Raw genomic sequence first — 16,625 nt, 5'->3', positions numbered from 1 at the left:
TGCCATATTAGTTTCCAATTTTCCCAGCAATTTTTATCAAACAGTAAGTTCTTATCCCAAAAGCTGGGATCTTTGGGTTTGTCAAAGACTAGGTTGCTATATTTGTTGACTGTTTTGTCCCTTGAACCTAATCTATTCCACTGATCAACTAATCTATTCCTTAGCCAATACCAAATAGTTTTGGTAACTGCTGCTCTGTAATATAATTTTAGATCTGGTACAGCTAAGCCACCATCATTTGATTTTTTTTTTCATTAATTCTCTTGAAATTCTTGACCTTTTGTTTTTCCATATGAACTTTGTTGTTATTTTTTCTAGGCCATTAAAATAGTTTTTTGGGAGTCTGATTGGTATAGCGCTAAATAAATAGATTAGTTTAGGTAATATTGTCATCTTTATTATATTTGCTCGCCCTATCCAAGAGCATTTAATATTTTTCCAATTGGTTAGATCAGACTTAATTTGTGTGAAAAGTGGTCTGTAATTTTGCTCATAAAGTTTCTGATTTTCCCTTGGCAGATAGATTCCTAAATATTTTATATTATCAGTAGTTACTTTAAATGGAATTTCTCTTTGTAACTCTGACTGTTGGATTTTGATAGTAGGAGAAACTACTTTGAGATACTGTCCCTCCCTCTAGGAATCCGACCTGGCTAGTTGGATGAAATGAATAGCCTAAAGGGAAAGTTGGTCAGGTGGCTGGGGGAGTGGAGGTGTTAGGGCCAATTTCTTTATCTCTATTCCTCAGTTTTTCTCGTAACCTGACCACTCCCCAAATCCTTATACAAGTGAGTTTGGGGGGATCTTGTAGAATCAAACTTTCAGAATGATTGAATGTAAGTGTAGAAAGAAAGAAAACCTTTGGTAGAATTTTGCTATAATAGAGACCCTGAAATCAAGAAACTGCTTTGGAGTCATAAGAATGAAGTCAGACACCACGCTGAGGCCCAAGCTTTTCAAAAAAGCACAATTCCCCTCAAATGTCTATTTATGACTCATGAAATCAAAGAATCATAGAATTTAGAGGTGATTTTGGAAATAATCTAGACTCTATCTCATTTAAAAGATGAGAAAACCAGGGCTCCCTGAGATCTTTAAGGTGGGATAGGGAAGAGAGGAGTGAAAGATTTGAAGGCAAAGTCCATGATAGAGGATGAGACCAGGTCCGATGGGGGATGGTGTTAACTTTAATCCAGCTCTTCTCATCTAACCCCTGTTGAATGATAGAGCAGATTGGTCTGAGGAAAGGAGGAAAGGACTGATTTGGCTGAAGAAGAGGATGTGTGGGAGGGACTAAATTGGAAGGAGCCTGTCTTGCTTGCCCCTTTTCCGGCTCTCGCCCCTATCCCCATCTTTGACACTAGAGGGAAAGGTAATTAAGGCGGCCGTATTGTGACAGTGCCCGCTCATTTGGTCCTTGTTTGTCCCTTATAAACCTGAGATGGAATTAAAGGCATCTACTCATCCATAAACTGCTCCACATCAATAAGAACCCCTTTCCCCCCATCAAGGTGGAGGAGAGCAGCAAGGGAGGAAGTATCCAGGGCCTAAGTCCCTCCTCCGTGGGGGGGAGGGGGACGCATTATAACAGGGAGTGATACAAATATCTCCAAAAGGGCAAGTAAAGGCCTTCCCCTCCCCCCCTCCCCCCAAACCCGGAAGTCAAGAGAAAGGGCAGGCAGCTGAAGACACCCCCAGGAAAGAGGGGGAGGGGTAGGCCAACTCCCCCAGAGATACACCTCAGCCCCCTCCCCTCACTCTAATAGGTATTTCCTGTTTATGAAACTGGGGCAGCAGCTGAGCCTGGGGCCAGGGGTAGAGGGGCTGCCTGGAAAGTAATCCCCTCACATATGCACAGAGTCCTCAAGCTATTTTCAGGAGCTCGAGCACAGTATGTTCAGACCCGTGGCCTTGAGCAGTTCCGAGGGAGGCCCAGGATCCCCTCGCTGGGGGATACATAGTGACCTTGTAGCTGCTCCCAACCAGGGAACCTGCCATCTTGTGACCTAAGCCAAGATGTACTAAGCAAGACTGATACCTGTCTAAAGCCAGCCCCCGGGGCCGGAGCCCAGCAAAACCTCTAGTGACCCTCCCCCACAGCCTCGGAAACACACACACACACACACACACACACACACGCTTCTGTCAGGTGAGAGGTATCATCCAGGCCAGGATTTCCCACCAACTCCAGCCTGCGGAATCTCCCATTCCAATCAGCTCCCCCCTCAAAGAAAAAAAAAAAAGGACTCGGGCTCTGGGGAGGAATGGCTCCGGATTCATTAACCCTTTCTTCGGGCCTGCAGCTCGGCCGTCTCAGACACCGGGGGGCGGGAGCTTGGGGGTGGGCTTCCCTTCCTTTTAGGGACCCTCGAGACACCGACGGCCGCCTCGGCTTGGCTCGGCTCTCTCACGCACGCTGGGGGGCGCCCGCGCCGGCGCGTCGGTGCCCTTTGCCAGGCTCCCGGTGTGTGTCCCCCCCCCCCCCAGTTTAAGTCCCGTCCCTCCTTTAAAAGCTGCGTCACACGCCGCTCCCGAAGCCCCGCTCGGGTCACTTTGACACACACACACACGGATACACACGGCTCGCTTCTCCCCTCCCACCCGCGCCTCCATTAGCATATTAATAAAGCCCAGCCCAGCGGCGCCGGGAGGCGGGCGGAGGGAGCCGCGAGCGGGTGAGGCGGGAGCGGGGCGCCGGGCGCGGGGCCGCCAGCGAGCGCCCGAGACACGCACCCGCACACGCGGCACACACGCGCGCCTCGCGCGCGCCCTCGCACACACGCGCGCACAGACAGGTCTCCTTCCTGTCTCCTGCCCAGCCTGCAGGCCCCTCGCGCCAGGGGCTGGCGGACCTCGGGCCGGCGCGGAGGCCGGGCGCTCGGGCTCGGGCAGTGGGCGGCGGCGGCTGCCGAGGAGCCGGAGGAGGCGGCGCGGCGGCCCATGCCCGGCCTGTCCCGCGCGCGGCGGGCACCGTGACTCGGCTGGGCCCCCCGCGGCGGGCGATGTGAAGATGTCAGTGGGCTGCGCCTGCCCTGGTGAGTGGTCACCTCGCCCCCACCCCCTCCCCACCCCGGCAGCCAGCCCCGCTGTCGTAGGTCCTCGCGGGGCCGGGGAGGAAGGGGCTGTTGGGGCATGTGGATGTGGGGGAGGAGGGCGGCTTTGGCCTATCTGTCCTGGGGAGGGACACCCCCCCCCCCGAAAATGCGCAGCAGCCCAGAGGCGCCTGGGGTGGGGGGTGCGCGAGGGGAGGGTGGAATTCCCAGAATTCCAGGATGTTGGCCAATCAGAAGTGGCTTTGGACTTTTGACCCCCCCACCCAGGTCATCAGAGAGTTGTGATTGGCCAGCTCAGGTTGGCCCCCCCCCCCCCACACTCCGGCCCTCACTGAGGTACTACTATCCCCTCTGCCTGACCCTGCCCTGGGGGTTGCTCCCTTAGGCACCTGGGGAGGGGGCCGCTGGATTGAAGAGGGGGAGGATACTGTCTGGGGCCCCTCCCCTCTGGGCCTGTTTGCCTGTTGCCTGGCACCACCGCCCCCAAGAGGGGCACTAGGAGTGTGCCCCCACTGGGGGTGCCAGTAATTGGGCCCCTGGGCCCTTTTCCTGTGCCTGTGATTCAGAGTGGGGGTCTTGGGGGTCAAAGAGAGGGCTTGCCTGAGGAGAGGGAGAAGCCGGGCAGTAATCTCTCATCCCCTCCACCGCCACACGGACTTCTGGGTAAAAGACCAGGGGACGGGTGAGAGCGGATAGAGCCGGCCCCGAACATGTCACTTAGCATTTTCTGAGTGTCTTTTCCGTCTGCCAGGAGTGGTCTGTGTGATCCTTTGGGATGTCTTGGGCATGCCACGGAAATGGGCGCCAAGGCTGCTTTAGGATAGGCGTGGGGGAAGGCCAAGGGACTTGCAACCCTGGGAAAGTTTCCCTTGCCATCCCACTTATAGGTGACCCCCGCGCCCGGCCCATGCCCCACACCCAGCTGGAAGAACACCTCTTTCTGTGTTCCAGCCAGGGTGGGAGGTGCCCCTTGGAGGGGCTCTTTGGGGAGACCCAAATGGCGCCTTCAGCCATTCCAAGGACAGAAGGTGCTATAGACCACATCAGTCTGTTCCCGTCTCCCCAGGGAATCCATAAGTCATGTGACCCTCAGGCCCAGCGGTTACTCAAAACATTTTAGGTTCCTGATGTCTCTAGAGGTGAGACCAGGCAAAAAGCAAGGCAAGCCCTCTTTGACTTGGTTGGATGTCAGGATTTGATTCTCCTTATATTCAAGACCCAGTGAATTCTCAATGAATGCTGAGAACTTACTCCTCTCAGAGAAGAAGGGACTCCTTGCTCCAATAGAATTTGGGAGATTGTGTAGTAGAAGGGAACAGACTATTTTCTTTTTTATTGGGTAGAATTGTTTCTGTCCTATATTGGGGAATCCACCCCTGGCGCCCCCACTTTCCCCCACCTTTGACTTTTTTGTCTATCCACTTCTGTCTTCTTCCCAAGGGATCCCATTGGTATCTTCATTCCCTTTTCATCAGGAAAAACAGGGGCCCAAAGTAGAGGGCGAAGCTATAGGATAAATCCACGAGTCCTGTTGCTCTGGTCCTTCTCCATTCTCCCTTCTCTTCTGCTTAGCCTCGGGAAGGTGTGAAATAGGACAAATGACTGAGAGCCATCATCACGGTTTTGCCACCAGGAGGGGATAGAATCCTGTAGGTAGTCCAGAGGCCTGAGGGCCTAGTCCATTATACTTGTCACATGTGGCTGGGAGAAGTTATCAGAGGGCACATTTGAGTTTTCCCTTAAGGGAGGTTTAGGGTAGGAAAGGCTAAAGAAAAGGGGATCAGCCTCTTTCCATTGGTGCCTCAGAGGGCATTATTATAAGTGAGATTTTAGGGAAGGTCTGAATTGACGGGTATAATGCTCTGGAAGCAGGAAACTAACAAAAGAGGACCTGTATTTTGGAATTTTATAAATCTTCAGACCTAGGGGATCCAGGGACAAGGGATTAATCTGTTGGAGGTAAGAGCAGACAGGCTGCTGGAAATATACCCAAAGAAATGAGTTGAAAAACACAGAGACGCGCACAGGCGTACATCGTATAGAAGTGCATGCAGAAGCTCGTGTACAGAAACACAAAGAAACATTTGCTTTTTGCAGCCTTGGAAGTAGATGAGGCCTGGTGAGGCCCTCCGCACCCAAGTTCCCAGGCTGGGCAGACCAGGTTTGGTCGCTTTCTGAAGCTTCCTCCTCCTTTGTGTGCATACGTAGGTCTGTGTCTCCGGCTCCTCCTCCCTCCCCCAGCACAGCAGAGACGGCACATGCCCCACACATGTGACTGAGAGGAGCCTGGGAGACTTACATAGTGAGCACACACACAGAGCACACACCGAGGCATAGACACAGAGACAGAAGCACACAGACACGGGCAAAACCAGAAACAGACATCTCTGCGGACGCAGACGGAAATGAGCCTCGCTAGAGACCCCTTCCCTCTGCAGCTCTGCCCCCCTGCAGGGTCCTGGTGGGAGTGGGGGCTGGGGTGCAGATCCCCGGGCTGGTCCTGGGGGTGGTGATAGCTGCCCTATAAGGGTTAAGATGGGGAGTAAGGGAGGAGCAGGCTGAGGCCAAGGCTGGGCGCCAGGGAGAGGGGATGGCAGAGTGCCAGGCCAGTGGGAGGCCGGGCGAAGACAAAGGAGAGAGGGGGCTGGGGTCAGGGCAGCCTGGGGGCCCGGGTAGGGGGGCTGGAGCTGTGGGCACCAGACTCCTGCCTAGGAGCTGGGGGAGGGAGGAAGATTGTTCTTCCTGCTGTCCTCTATTTTGGCACAGGGCTCCTTTAATCCCCCTTTCCTTTCCCCGTCTCTTAGTTTTGTTTTTATCTCTGTTCTTGTATCTTTGCATCTCCTAGTTCAGCTCATTAAATTGTAAACTGAGTGGGGGGCTGGGAAGTCTAAGCTCAGTGGGGGGCTGAGTTTTTTAATAATGTGCCCAAGAGCCTCTCCTTTTCCCTTTCCTGGTTATTTCTGAGCTCGGGAATGGGCCCCGTGGGAGTGGGTGGTGTGGTGGTAGCAGCTGAGGGGGCTGGGCTTGGAGCCCTGAGGCCTTAGAGGAATGAGGTTAGATAGTGAGGAGTAGGCTGGAGGACAGCCGGAGTGGCTGTGTCACTGTCATGGAAGGTAGCTGTCTGGCCACGGGCACATAGTGTGCGAGGGTTGGGGAAGAAGGGGTCCCTTTGTACCCTGAAAGAACTTCCCACCTGCGCTGCTGTGTGTGACCTTAAGCCAGTGGAGTCACTGAGGGGTCTTTGTTTCATCCCCTTTTAAGATAGGGGTGATTGATTCAGTTTTCGGGTCTTGTGAAAGGTCCATTAAAACGTTGTATCGGCAGATGTGTTCCAGTGCTCGGGCTGCTTGTGTGCTGGTGCTGAGGTGTACCGCACATACTAGTAAGGCTCGGCATTTCTGGATCACTCGGTGTAGCTAGGGAGGCCTCTGGCAGGCTGCCTTGTGTAGGGAGCTCTGTGGGCACTGGCCAGGTAGGGGAGGTCAGGTGGGAGATGAGTGGGATCGAATACTCGTGTTCTTCCCTTAGTCTGGAAGAGAATTGAGGACGCTGGCTTCTATGGGTCCTAAAATTCCAGGTGATTACGGAAGTACAGATTGACAGTAGAAGGGCATCTGGGAGATCTAGTTTGCCTTATTTTAGCGGCTTTAATGTCCCTACCAGTGTTTAGGCACCTGATTAAATTGTTTGCAGTGGGGTAGAAGGAATTCCTGTTCTCCCCTGGAACTTCCTGCTCTTCCTCACCCTGCAATCAGTGACCTGCCGCTCTGGCATCCTGTTACCACCACAGGCTCCAGTTATGAAGGGTCCTGCTTGGGCAGGTCCCTCAGCAGCATTAGCCAGAGGAGGAACCTATGCGAGCTGGGAAGGGGGAGGTCAGGGGCTTCCCTTTGGGACTGTGGGGAGGATTAGGGGAGAGAAGGCAGAGTTTAGAAAGAAGAGGCTTGGGACCTGGAAGCCCTGAATCCCGAGGGGGAAGTGCTTTCAGGTCCCAGTCAGAACTTGAGTGGGGCCCAAAGCCAACCAAAAGCGGCTCTCTGGGCCTCCGTCCTTCCAACCTAGGATGTGGCTTCTGCCTTTTCCCCCCTTGGACCAGTGAGGTTTCCTGCCTTGCCTGAGCCTGTTCTGCCCCCTCCGTCCTCATGTCATTTTCCACTCCCTTGCCATGCCTTTTCCCCCTTCTGCTTCTCTTCTAGTCTCTGTCTCTTTTGTTTTTCTCAGCCCCAGCAGTCCCTCCCTCCCTCCTTCTTCCTCTTTCATGGGAGAGGAGAGGAGGCTGAGGGAGCTGGGGGAGGGTGGAGCCAGTGGGGTCCAGCTCCACCCTCCTCCGGCCCTGGGGCCTCTTTCTGAGAGACACTGGGAGGGAAGGAGGGAGGGAAGGAGAGAGCTCGCAGGCGGGCGGCGGGCGGGCGGGAGGTGTGTGTGTCTGTGTGTGACTGGGTCTGTATGAGTGTTGGAGCTGAGCTGTGACTCTCGCGGAGCCCCGACAGAGGGGCCCTGAAGGCCTGGTCAGCGGGGAGGGGAAGGCGGCTGGCCGGCGGCGGCGGGCTGCTTGGAGGCAGAGGCAGAGATCGGCAGCGGCAGCAGGGAGGAGAGAGCGGGAGGAGGAGGAGGAGGAGGAGGACGAGGAGGAGGAGGAGGAGGAGGAGAAAGGAGTGCAGAGCAGAGCGAAGCGGTGGCCATTGTTGAGGGAAATCTTGCAAACAAAGAGAGCTCCTTGCTCCCCGCGGCCTCCCGGTAGCCCCCTGCCCCTGGGGCCAGCTCCCCAGCCCTCTGGCCCAGGGCCCTTTGGCCAGAGGAACTTTCTCCCCTGGGCTGGGGCCCACTGCGCCTGCTGCTTGGGGGGTGTGGGAGCTTTTGTGTAGCTGGGCTGGCCCGGCCCGGCCCTGCCGTCCCTCGGCTCTGGCCGAGAGTGGAGCGGGGCTGGCCAGGGAGATGAGCAGCTGAGTCCCCCCACCCCTACCCTGCTGGCCCCCTCCCTGCTGAGAACAGCACCCACCACCCCACTGTCCCCTCACTTCTCCCAGGTAAGTCCCGGCAGGCCTAATTGTGGGGGGGATATGGGAGGGAAGGGTGTTCAGTCCTGCTGGGACATAAGATCTTCCTCCCAGGGCTAGGCCTGATGACCCCTGGCCCTGGGGGGGTGGAGAGGGCTGTCAGGCTAGTGCCTGTGGAATTAGTTGTAGCCAGAGTTGTGCCCCCACCCATAGATTGTTCATTCCAGAAAAGTTTTCCAGCTCTTTTGCTTCCCTAGCACCTACTCCAGGCCAGAAAGGGTGAAAGGAGATTTAGGCCTGAGATCAGCAGCACCTTATGCTTCCCAGTCTTTAGGTTTGCTCAAACCCACTCCGTTTCTCCTCTCCCCCCCAGGTCTTTGAAGCGTGGTTCATCCTTTTCTCCCCTTTCTCCCCTTCTTTTCCTATTCTGACTAGTGAAGGGGTCAGAGTAACAGGGACAGATGGTCTGTGTGATTTACCCCACCAGGGATTCCCCCTCCCCCCCACCCTTTGGTCTGGGATGCTGGGAGTTGCTGTGGGCCTGCTAGGTCAGCGAGGCTGAGGTTGTGCCCCATTTTTCAGAGATGGGGTCCGAAGGCCATCCTGAAGTTTCCCTTTAATTCATTTCCCACCATTTTGTGGTTGGAGGGGCACCCCTGTCTTGCCTTATCTCCTTGCTGACCCCAGATTCTTAATAAGTAGTTATTCTTCCCAATTTACCAGAAAAAAAACCTGATCCCTTGTATTTTTCTGGATAAGTGAGAAACCTAGGAGTTCTTCCTCCTTTGAAGGGCCCTTATGGAACTAGGAAGGTAATAGAGTGAGAAGAGATGTTGCCCGGACATTGAGAGGGCTTAGGACTCCGGGTCTTGACTATTTGGTTTGTATCCTGGTTCTGGCTCTGGCCCCTCCGTGGGAGCCAGAGGAAGGAGTCATAAAATAGTGTTATCTGGGTGGCTGATCCTCTGTCCCCTTCTGGAGCACCCCACCCGAGCCAGACTAGCATATGGGACCGTATGCATACTTTGTGTTGTGTGGGGAGCATGTTGTGGGGGGAGGGGAGTAAGGCCTATGTTTCCTGTACCCTGCTCCTGCCCCGGGCTGCCCTATTCCACCTGGTGTAAGGCATGTTGGGGCGAGCTGGGTGCAGAGGCAGGGTGGGCAGGATGTATGAACACAGGCAAATGCAGCGCCTGACCTGCACAAACTGGGGTGGGGGGGGGGGGGTGGAATGTGAAGATCCCTTAAGGCCCCATACTGGGACAAGGGGTGATAAAATTCTCTTTCTCAGTGCCTTTCCCCACTGGCACACAGAAAGTCTGATTTCAGAAATAGTGGGCAGAGACTTGGAGTTATCTTGGGGCACTCTTTCTTTTTCTAAGCAGATAAAGCCTTTCCCCACACAGACATGCTCAGAGAGAGAGAATGGGATTTAGAGAGTTGATACTCAAAATTTCTGGGCCCTCAGCCTTAAGTCTGGTACTGTTTGGTCTCTCCAGGGAGACTGGGCCTTGAGGATGGGCAGGAGGGATAAATGTTGCATCTCTTCCACAGCTATGAAGCATAGCTAATTGTGTTTTAGAAGTAACAGGATTGTTAGCCTAGGAGACCATGTTCCTCTTCCTTTCCCTTGAACAAAATGTCTAATTTTCGGGATACCTGTTCCTCTCTCAGCCCTCCTTCCCACTCAAGGAAGATGCTACACAGCATTATACATATCTTTGGGGAAACCCCTTCCATATGCATACATACCTTTACCTAGACCTAGTCTAGATTTCAGGATACCCCTCCCCATGTCTCAGGCCTGCTTATTCCTATATGTACAAAGTTTTAGGAGAGAAGGGGTTAAGGCTGGGTCTCTGGTTTGGGGTCACACCTGCCCTGTGGGTGTAGGGGAGTAATTGGGACTGATAAGAGAGAGGCCGTTGGGGGGAGGGGGAAGCACAACTGTTTATCTGGTGGGTGGAGACTGGAGAATTTCCCCTTTGCTGCCCAGGAAAAGGACTTGTCCAGGCCCCCTTTCTAAGTTTCCTTCTTTTGATAGTGGTGGGTTTAAGACTAGAGACAACTCGGACTTGTCTCTTATTGAAAGAGGGGAGAGGGAGAAATGAGAATAAGAAATTCTCCCTTTTCCTCACCCTTTTATTCATAATATAAAAACCATGAAGCCAGGAGTCATGGGGAAGGCTTAGCAAAGAGGGTCTGGGAGCCAGGGAGACCACAGCTTCTTACTATTTTACTCTTCAGACCACTGAGTATAGTCCCTTCTCCTCAGGTTGTTCCTCAAAGTCATTCAAGCTGTACTCGCCGAAGGAGCCCCCGAACGGCAACGCCTTCCCCCCCTTCCACCCGGGCACCATGCTGGATCGGGATGTGGGGTAAGTGTCCTAGCCCCACTGGTCTCCTCAGACCCCAACTCTCTTGGCTTTCTTTAGGCTAGTCCTCTAGCCGCCTCTTCTTAAAGTTTGCGGGTTAGGGAAGGCTGTATGATATCGTCCTTCCTCACCTTTGCTTTCTCATGGCCCCTTTTTGTCCACAGCCCAACTCCCATGTACCCGCCTACATACCTGGAGCCTGGGATTGGGTAAGAGGCTGGTGATGGGAATGGTCTGACCTGGGGCAAGGGATGGGGAGATCTCATAAGTAGGGGAGCAGGGGGGACAATCCTGACCTTCCCACCCTCCAGGAGGCACACACCATATGGCAACCAGACAGACTACAGGATATTCGAGTTAAACAAGCGGCTGCAGAACTGGACAGAGGTATGTCTGGAGGTAGAGGGTAGTCTGGGATTATGTGTATAAGAAAGGATTGAGGATGGGAAGCTGGGAGGAGGCCTACCATAAAAAAAAAAAAAATCCTAAAAAACTGTTCTCTTTAGCAGAGACCTGAGGGGGAAGCAGTTAGTTTATGGGATTGGGAGGAGGGGGGAAGAGTGATCAGGGATGGAACCACTTCTGGCAGAAAACTATCAGCCTGCTATCTTCTAAGAGTTCCCTCCCCTCTTGGGGGTGGATAGACATATACTCACCCAGAGTGAATCTGGAAGCCCCTTTTGAGATCCCAGTGACCTTTTCCCATCCTCTGTAGGAGTGTGACAATCTCTGGTGGGATGCTTTCACAACCGAGTTCTTTGAGGATGATGCCATGTTAACCATCACCTTCTGTTTGGAGGATGGACCAAAGAGATACAGTGGGTATCCCAACCTTGGGATGGGGGTTTGCATCATTCTTCAGAGGTTTGTTCCACCTGGATGTGCGGGCAGGTGCACTGAAGAGGTCTGTTCTATTTCTGCAGCGATTGGCCGGACCCTGATCCCACGCTATTTCCGCAGCATCTTTGAGGGAGGTGCCACAGAGCTGTACTATGTGCTAAAGCACCCCAAGGAAGCCTTCCACAGCAACTTTGTATCCCTTGACTGTGACCAGGGCAGCATGATCACTCAGCATGGCAAGCCTATGTTCACCCAGGTCTGGAGACTGTGTGTGTGTTGGGGGCGGGGGGTGGGGAAGGAGGGGATGTCTGGCTGTCAGTGTCTTAGAGAGTGTGTGTATGAATTCATAAGGCAGCACTGTGGTGATTCTGGGATTGTAGCCTGGAAGCCAGGTGGGGTGTATGTATATAATCCTGTGTCCTTTCTACCATCACGATCACCTCTTCACAGAGGAGCTTGTCAGGTGACCTGGAAAGAGTCTAAAAGAGGATGAATTATGTGGGAGGAGGCAGATAAGTCCTGGTATTTGTGGAGGAGACGGTGTTGGGGGACAGGCTTGTGACCAATGTGTCCTCAGGTATGTGTGGAGGGCCGGCTGTACCTGGAGTTCATGTTTGACGACATGATGAGGATAAAGACGTGGCACTTCAGCATCCGGCAGCATCGTGAATTTATTCCTCGAAGCATTCTGGCCATGCATGTAAGTCCTGGAGTCCTGGGAGGCTAGGACTGCTGCAATGGTGGCACTCTGTGCTGTGCTTTTAGGATGTTTGACTCTATTCCCCACATATGCTTTTCTCTAGGCCCAAGACCCCCAGATGCTGGACCAGTTATCCAAGAACATCACTCGGTGTGGATTGTCTAATTCCACCCTCAACTACCTCCGAGTGAGTGAGCACCTACTCCCCTGCCCCAGCATGGGTCTCATGCGTGGTGATGTGCATAGTCCACTCCATCCCACTTATTTTTTGCCTTTTTAGCCGATTAAAAATTGGCCCCTCTAGTTCTGATTTCCCTCCCTCCTCCTCCTGTGCCCCCAGCTCTGTGTGATCCTTGAGCCCATGCAGGAGCTCATGTCCCGCCACAAGACTTACAGCCTCAGCCCTCGTGACTGCCTCAAGACCTGCCTCTTCCAGAAGTGGCAGCGCATGGTTGCACCCCCTGGTGAGTTCCTCCATCCCACTGAGTGTTGTTTTTGGTCCCGTGCTTCAAAAAGTCTGTGATCTCATCATGGTAGGTGTTCCCTGCCCCCCTTCTGAGGTGTAAGAAGATCACAACCCCTTTTTGCTTTGGACACAGTTTCCTGAGTTGCTGTCACCAAAAAAATCATTCCCTGATGTTCAGTCTAGTGGTAATCTTAGCCACATGTAGCTTGAACCCGAGCCTTTCCAGCCTAGGAAGGCTGTAGCAACCAGCTCTTGCTTGGCGAGGCCATCAGGACCCAGGGTCACCTGTGTCTTCAGAGAGGAGAATCTGGGGTTCTCGCCAGTGTTGCCCCCCCCTCAGGTCGATGACTGCACTCTCAGCAGCCCCAGGAAACGGAGGTCTTTGTCAGTGAGAGCCAGGCCCTGGCTTGTGGGGTTTCATTCCAACTCAGCCCAGAACCTCCGAGTTCTTGGGGTTGCCCAGTCCCACCTGCTGCCAGATAAATTCCTGACTTGGACCCAGGCTCTCTCTGGTGATTTAGCTTGGTCTCACCCACTTCCTATTCTCTTACTGGTTTTGCAGCGGAACCAGCACGGCAACAACCAAGCAAGAGGCGGAAACGGAAGATGTCGGGTGGCAGCACAATGAGCTCAGGGGGCGGCAACGCCAACAACAGCAACAGCAAGAAGAAGAGCCCCGCCAGCACCTTCGCGCTCTCCAGCCAGGTACCTGTAAGCATCTCGGCTTCTCTTCTCTTCTCTTCTCTCTGGCCCCCTCAGGAAGCTCCGCCCTCCCCTCCTGGGGTACAGTGACTCTGTTGTGGACAGGGACACACAGGGCTTATGGAAATGTGGGGTACCGGGACACACGCAAGGACAGCCAGTCACACACGGGGAAGCAGACACACTGGCCAGTCTCCTGGGTCTGTGGTCTCTTTCCTCTCCCTATGATGTAGAGACTTGAGGTTGGGAGGGCCCCCACAATGAAGGTTCTCAGTTCAAAGTCTTGGGTGTAGGTGTCAGGGACTTGGAGGATCCAAGCCTATGCTAGAGGAGCCCCTGGGATGTTGGGATTAAGACAAAGGGATTAGAGGATTGGCTAGATGGAATAGTAGTGTAAAGGGTGGAGATACAGACATGGGGAATGAGATCAGGGTTCTTGCAAATGTGGGAAGTCTGGGGGAATTTGGGATTAGGTGGAGTCCCTATAGATTTGGGGAGGGGGTTGGGATCTTTTGGGTCTGAGGGAAAGTTGGGGTCCTTGGGGGGGTCAGGATCCCTGTGGGTGAGGGCCTGCTGGGGCCAGGCATGCCGCTGCCCCGATTATGTTTGGGGACCTCCGCCGCTCTCAGGATGTGATGGTGGTGGGGGAGCCCACCCTGATGGGCGGGGAGTTCGGGGACGAGGACGAGCGACTCATCACCCGTCTGGAGAACACACAGTTTGATGCGGCCAACGGCATCGACGACGAGGACAGCTTCAACAACTCCCCAGCGCTGGGTGCCAACAGTCCCTGGAACAGCAAACCCCCCTCAAGCCAGGAGAGCAAGTCGGAGAACCCTACATCTCAGGCCTCCCAGTAAGGGCTTCACCTGCCCACCCAGGGAGCAGAGGGAGGACCAGCATCCCAGAGACTTGAGCCTACAGCTGTCCATCTACCTGCAGGAGGGACTGGAAAGTCGAGAGAATGGGGAATGATCGGCCTCCAAGAAATGTCTTGACTTTCCCCCAGAGCTGTGGCACCCCTGATGCTTGGTTTCTGCTCTCCTAATCTCCACCCCTGCAGAGCCCAGGGGCATTGTCCCCAGCCCACTGCCCTTAGGGACTCAACTGGGGGCCAGGATGAACTACCCACTCCCAGCTCTGGGGGGAGGGGGGACTGGCCACAAGGCCTTTCTCCATCCTCTTCTTCCCTTGCCCCTTTGCCCTTCTCCAGCCCCAGCCTCCTTCCCCTCCAGCCAAGGGGCTAAGCTCTGCTCCCTCCCACCATCTTCTATCCTCAACTTTTTAAAAAACAATAATATTATTAAAAATGTAAGTTTAAAAAAAAAAGTTCTCCCAATCTCTCCCCCTTCTTCCCTCCTCCCTGTGTTAGGTTCAGCACCCCTGTCCCTCTACTCTACCCTCAGGCAGGCAGGAGCCTGGGCTGGGCCGTTTTATACCTTTTGAGCTTCAGACCAAGGAGACACTGACCATCTCTTCCCTCTCCCTGGAAATGGCTGGAAAGGGAAGGGGTGGACCTCTCTGGCCATTCTCCAACTCCTTCACTTGTAAACCATGTACTGTGTCCTGCCCATTCCCCAAGCCTTCATCTTTCCCTCCCTGTACCTAGTGCTTGTGAATGGCCCTGGAATCCCCTCTTCTCCCCACTCCTCCTACCCCTACACACTGTGTCCTCTACCTTGAGTCCTAGAGCAGTGCTGTTGGGGAGGACCCGGAGGGTTATGGTGCCTGCAGGGGCCCATCCTAAGGGATGGGGGTGCGTGGCATGTGTTGTCACTGTGTTTTGCATTTTGTCTCTCTTGGGAGGGGAGGGGAGGTATGGGATTGAGGGAAAATCTACCCCTACCCACCCACCTAACCAATTCCCACCTCCTTCCCACAGAGGGGAAGGAAGGGTGCCTATGATTAATTGGGATGGAGCCACTAGGTGGCATCCTGAGTCAGCTCCTGGGGAATATAGTGACCACTATCTCCTTGAGTTTTGGGGGTAGGACTGAGCCCAATTTGACACCCGGGTCTCCACACTCCAGGACTCTGTGCTGCCCTTACATGCACATACACATACAACACACTCTTCACAGGAGGGAAGAAGAGACGGGTTTCCCCAATCCTGTTTCCCAGATGGGCAAGTGGAGACCTCTGGGTCCCTTCTGCCTTCATCCACCTCCTTCCATCTCCAGTGACCCCTTCTACCCATTTGCCACAACCAGCTCGGAGCAAAATGTAGTCAGAGCTGGAGGGAGCAGGGTTGGGAGAGAGGGACCCCCATTCCTAGCTCCCCAGCTGTAATGCCTTTTTTTGTTTTGGCCATTTGAGTCCTGTATGGTACCGATCAATAAAAAAGACTTTTCGGTTTGACTCTGTCCTGACTGGTAACTGACGCTGCCAACAGCACCATTCCCCCATTCAATCTCTTCCTAACCTCTCCCTGACCACCCAAGAACCTACCAGAAAAGCCCTACTGATTCTTCAAATGTTTTACTTTGGCCCACCCAGTATGCCCTCATTTCTCCTCATTGAAATCCATTTTTACCAGCTTAGACCCACCTTAGCCTCCCGTCATTGTGACTCTCCCCCATTTGCTCATATTCTCCATCTCATTCCTTCTTTAGTTCTTCCTCTGTCTTCCCACTAATCCCTATATTTGATTGAAACCTTTCTTTCCTCTTTACTTCAGTTCACTGGGCTCCTTCTCCTCTCCCCTATGACCTTTAATTGTGCCTTAGTGACCTTTCATCTCCTTATTGTCCTTCCTCAGTGAAATTCTAACCTGAAACAGTTGTTTCCCCAACTGTCACTTTTTCTGGGCCAGCAAAGGAGGAAACCTTTTTCACCTCTCGGTTCAATCCAAGCCCCAGGTAGACTTTGAAAGATGACAGGGATGAATCCCAAGTTTGATGACTTGGAGAAGTACAACACAACACACAAAAAGAGAGCCTCACTCTGGGTGGTAGCAAGCATCATGAGGGAAGATGCTCACCCCAGTAAGGGTTGGCTGGGGAAAAATGGGTCTAGATCATAGCTAGTTATTATTCTTCCTTCCCCAAAGAAATTATCTCTTTATTCCAATCTCTAGCTGCAAAACGTGGATGTGAGAGGTCCAGACAAGCCTTTGTATTTGTGCTCAGAGGAAACAAGGGCATCGGAATATGGTCATTCTGGAACCCCACACCACATGCAAGCAGGCTCTTCAACCCTATCCTGGAACAGGCCAAAGCAGGAAGAAGATACTGGAATTCCTGGATGGGTCACTGCTAAGGGATTAGAACTCAGGCCTACTATTTCCCAGGGGTTTGAATTCAAAAAGGAAGCTATAAATGTTGGAGGTAGGCATGTCTTCCCTAGTAGCTCCCTCCCTCCTATCCCCAGTGAGAGTGCTACAACAAAGCCATAGGCACAATACTACCCTTTGGAGGGAAGAATGAATGTATCTGTCTCTTTATCCAGCACACCTTAAGGCTGAGTGAGGAAGGTGAAGGAAAGGAGGGAGTT

General features: G+C 53.5%; 1 protein-coding gene across 4 annotated transcripts; it reads left to right on the top strand.

Moving 5' to 3' along the window:
• The first annotated feature begins 2,647 nt into the window (after positions 1-2,647).
• Positions 2,648-15,492, top strand: LDB1 (LIM domain binding 1). Of its 4 annotated transcripts, none has more exons than XM_031955739.1 (11): positions 2,648-3,035; positions 10,326-10,428; positions 10,590-10,634; positions 10,737-10,812; positions 11,141-11,243; positions 11,349-11,521; positions 11,843-11,965; positions 12,069-12,152; positions 12,306-12,429; positions 12,994-13,136; positions 13,763-13,993. In XM_031955739.1, the coding sequence occupies exons 1-11, from the start codon at positions 3,011-3,013 to the stop codon at positions 13,991-13,993; spliced, it is 1,230 nt and encodes a 409-aa protein (XP_031811599.1). In that variant the 5' UTR covers positions 2,648-3,010. The 4 variants fall into 4 exon arrangements, with proteins under 4 accessions (XP_031811599.1, XP_031811601.1, XP_031811600.1 ...); XM_031955741.1 differs by having other exon boundaries at positions 2,934-3,035; positions 13,685-13,840; XM_031955740.1 differs by having other exon boundaries at positions 2,934-3,035; positions 12,994-13,142; positions 13,685-13,840.
• Positions 15,493-16,625: the final 1,133 nt, after the last annotated feature.

Source organism: Sarcophilus harrisii, chromosome 2, assembly GCF_902635505.1.
Source record: "Sarcophilus harrisii chromosome 2, mSarHar1.11, whole genome shotgun sequence".
Lineage (NCBI taxonomy): Eukaryota > Metazoa > Chordata > Mammalia > Dasyuromorphia > Dasyuridae > Sarcophilus > Sarcophilus harrisii.
This window is presented reverse-complemented; position numbering and strand designations above follow the sequence as displayed.

What these genes read in the sequence shown, in the direction of transcription:
- LDB1 (XM_031955737.1), top strand. Translation starts at nt 3,011, where the DNA reads ATGTCAGTGGGCTGCGCCTGCCCTG. An exon ending in ATGCTGGATCGGGATGTGGG is followed by an intron (nt 10,429 to 10,589) that starts GTAAGTGTCCTA and finishes TTTTGTCCACAG; the next exon opens with CCCAACTCCCATGTACCCGC. An exon ending in CCACCCTCAACTACCTCCGA is followed by an intron (nt 12,153 to 12,305) that starts GTGAGTGAGCAC and finishes CTGTGCCCCCAG; the next exon opens with CTCTGTGTGATCCTTGAGCC.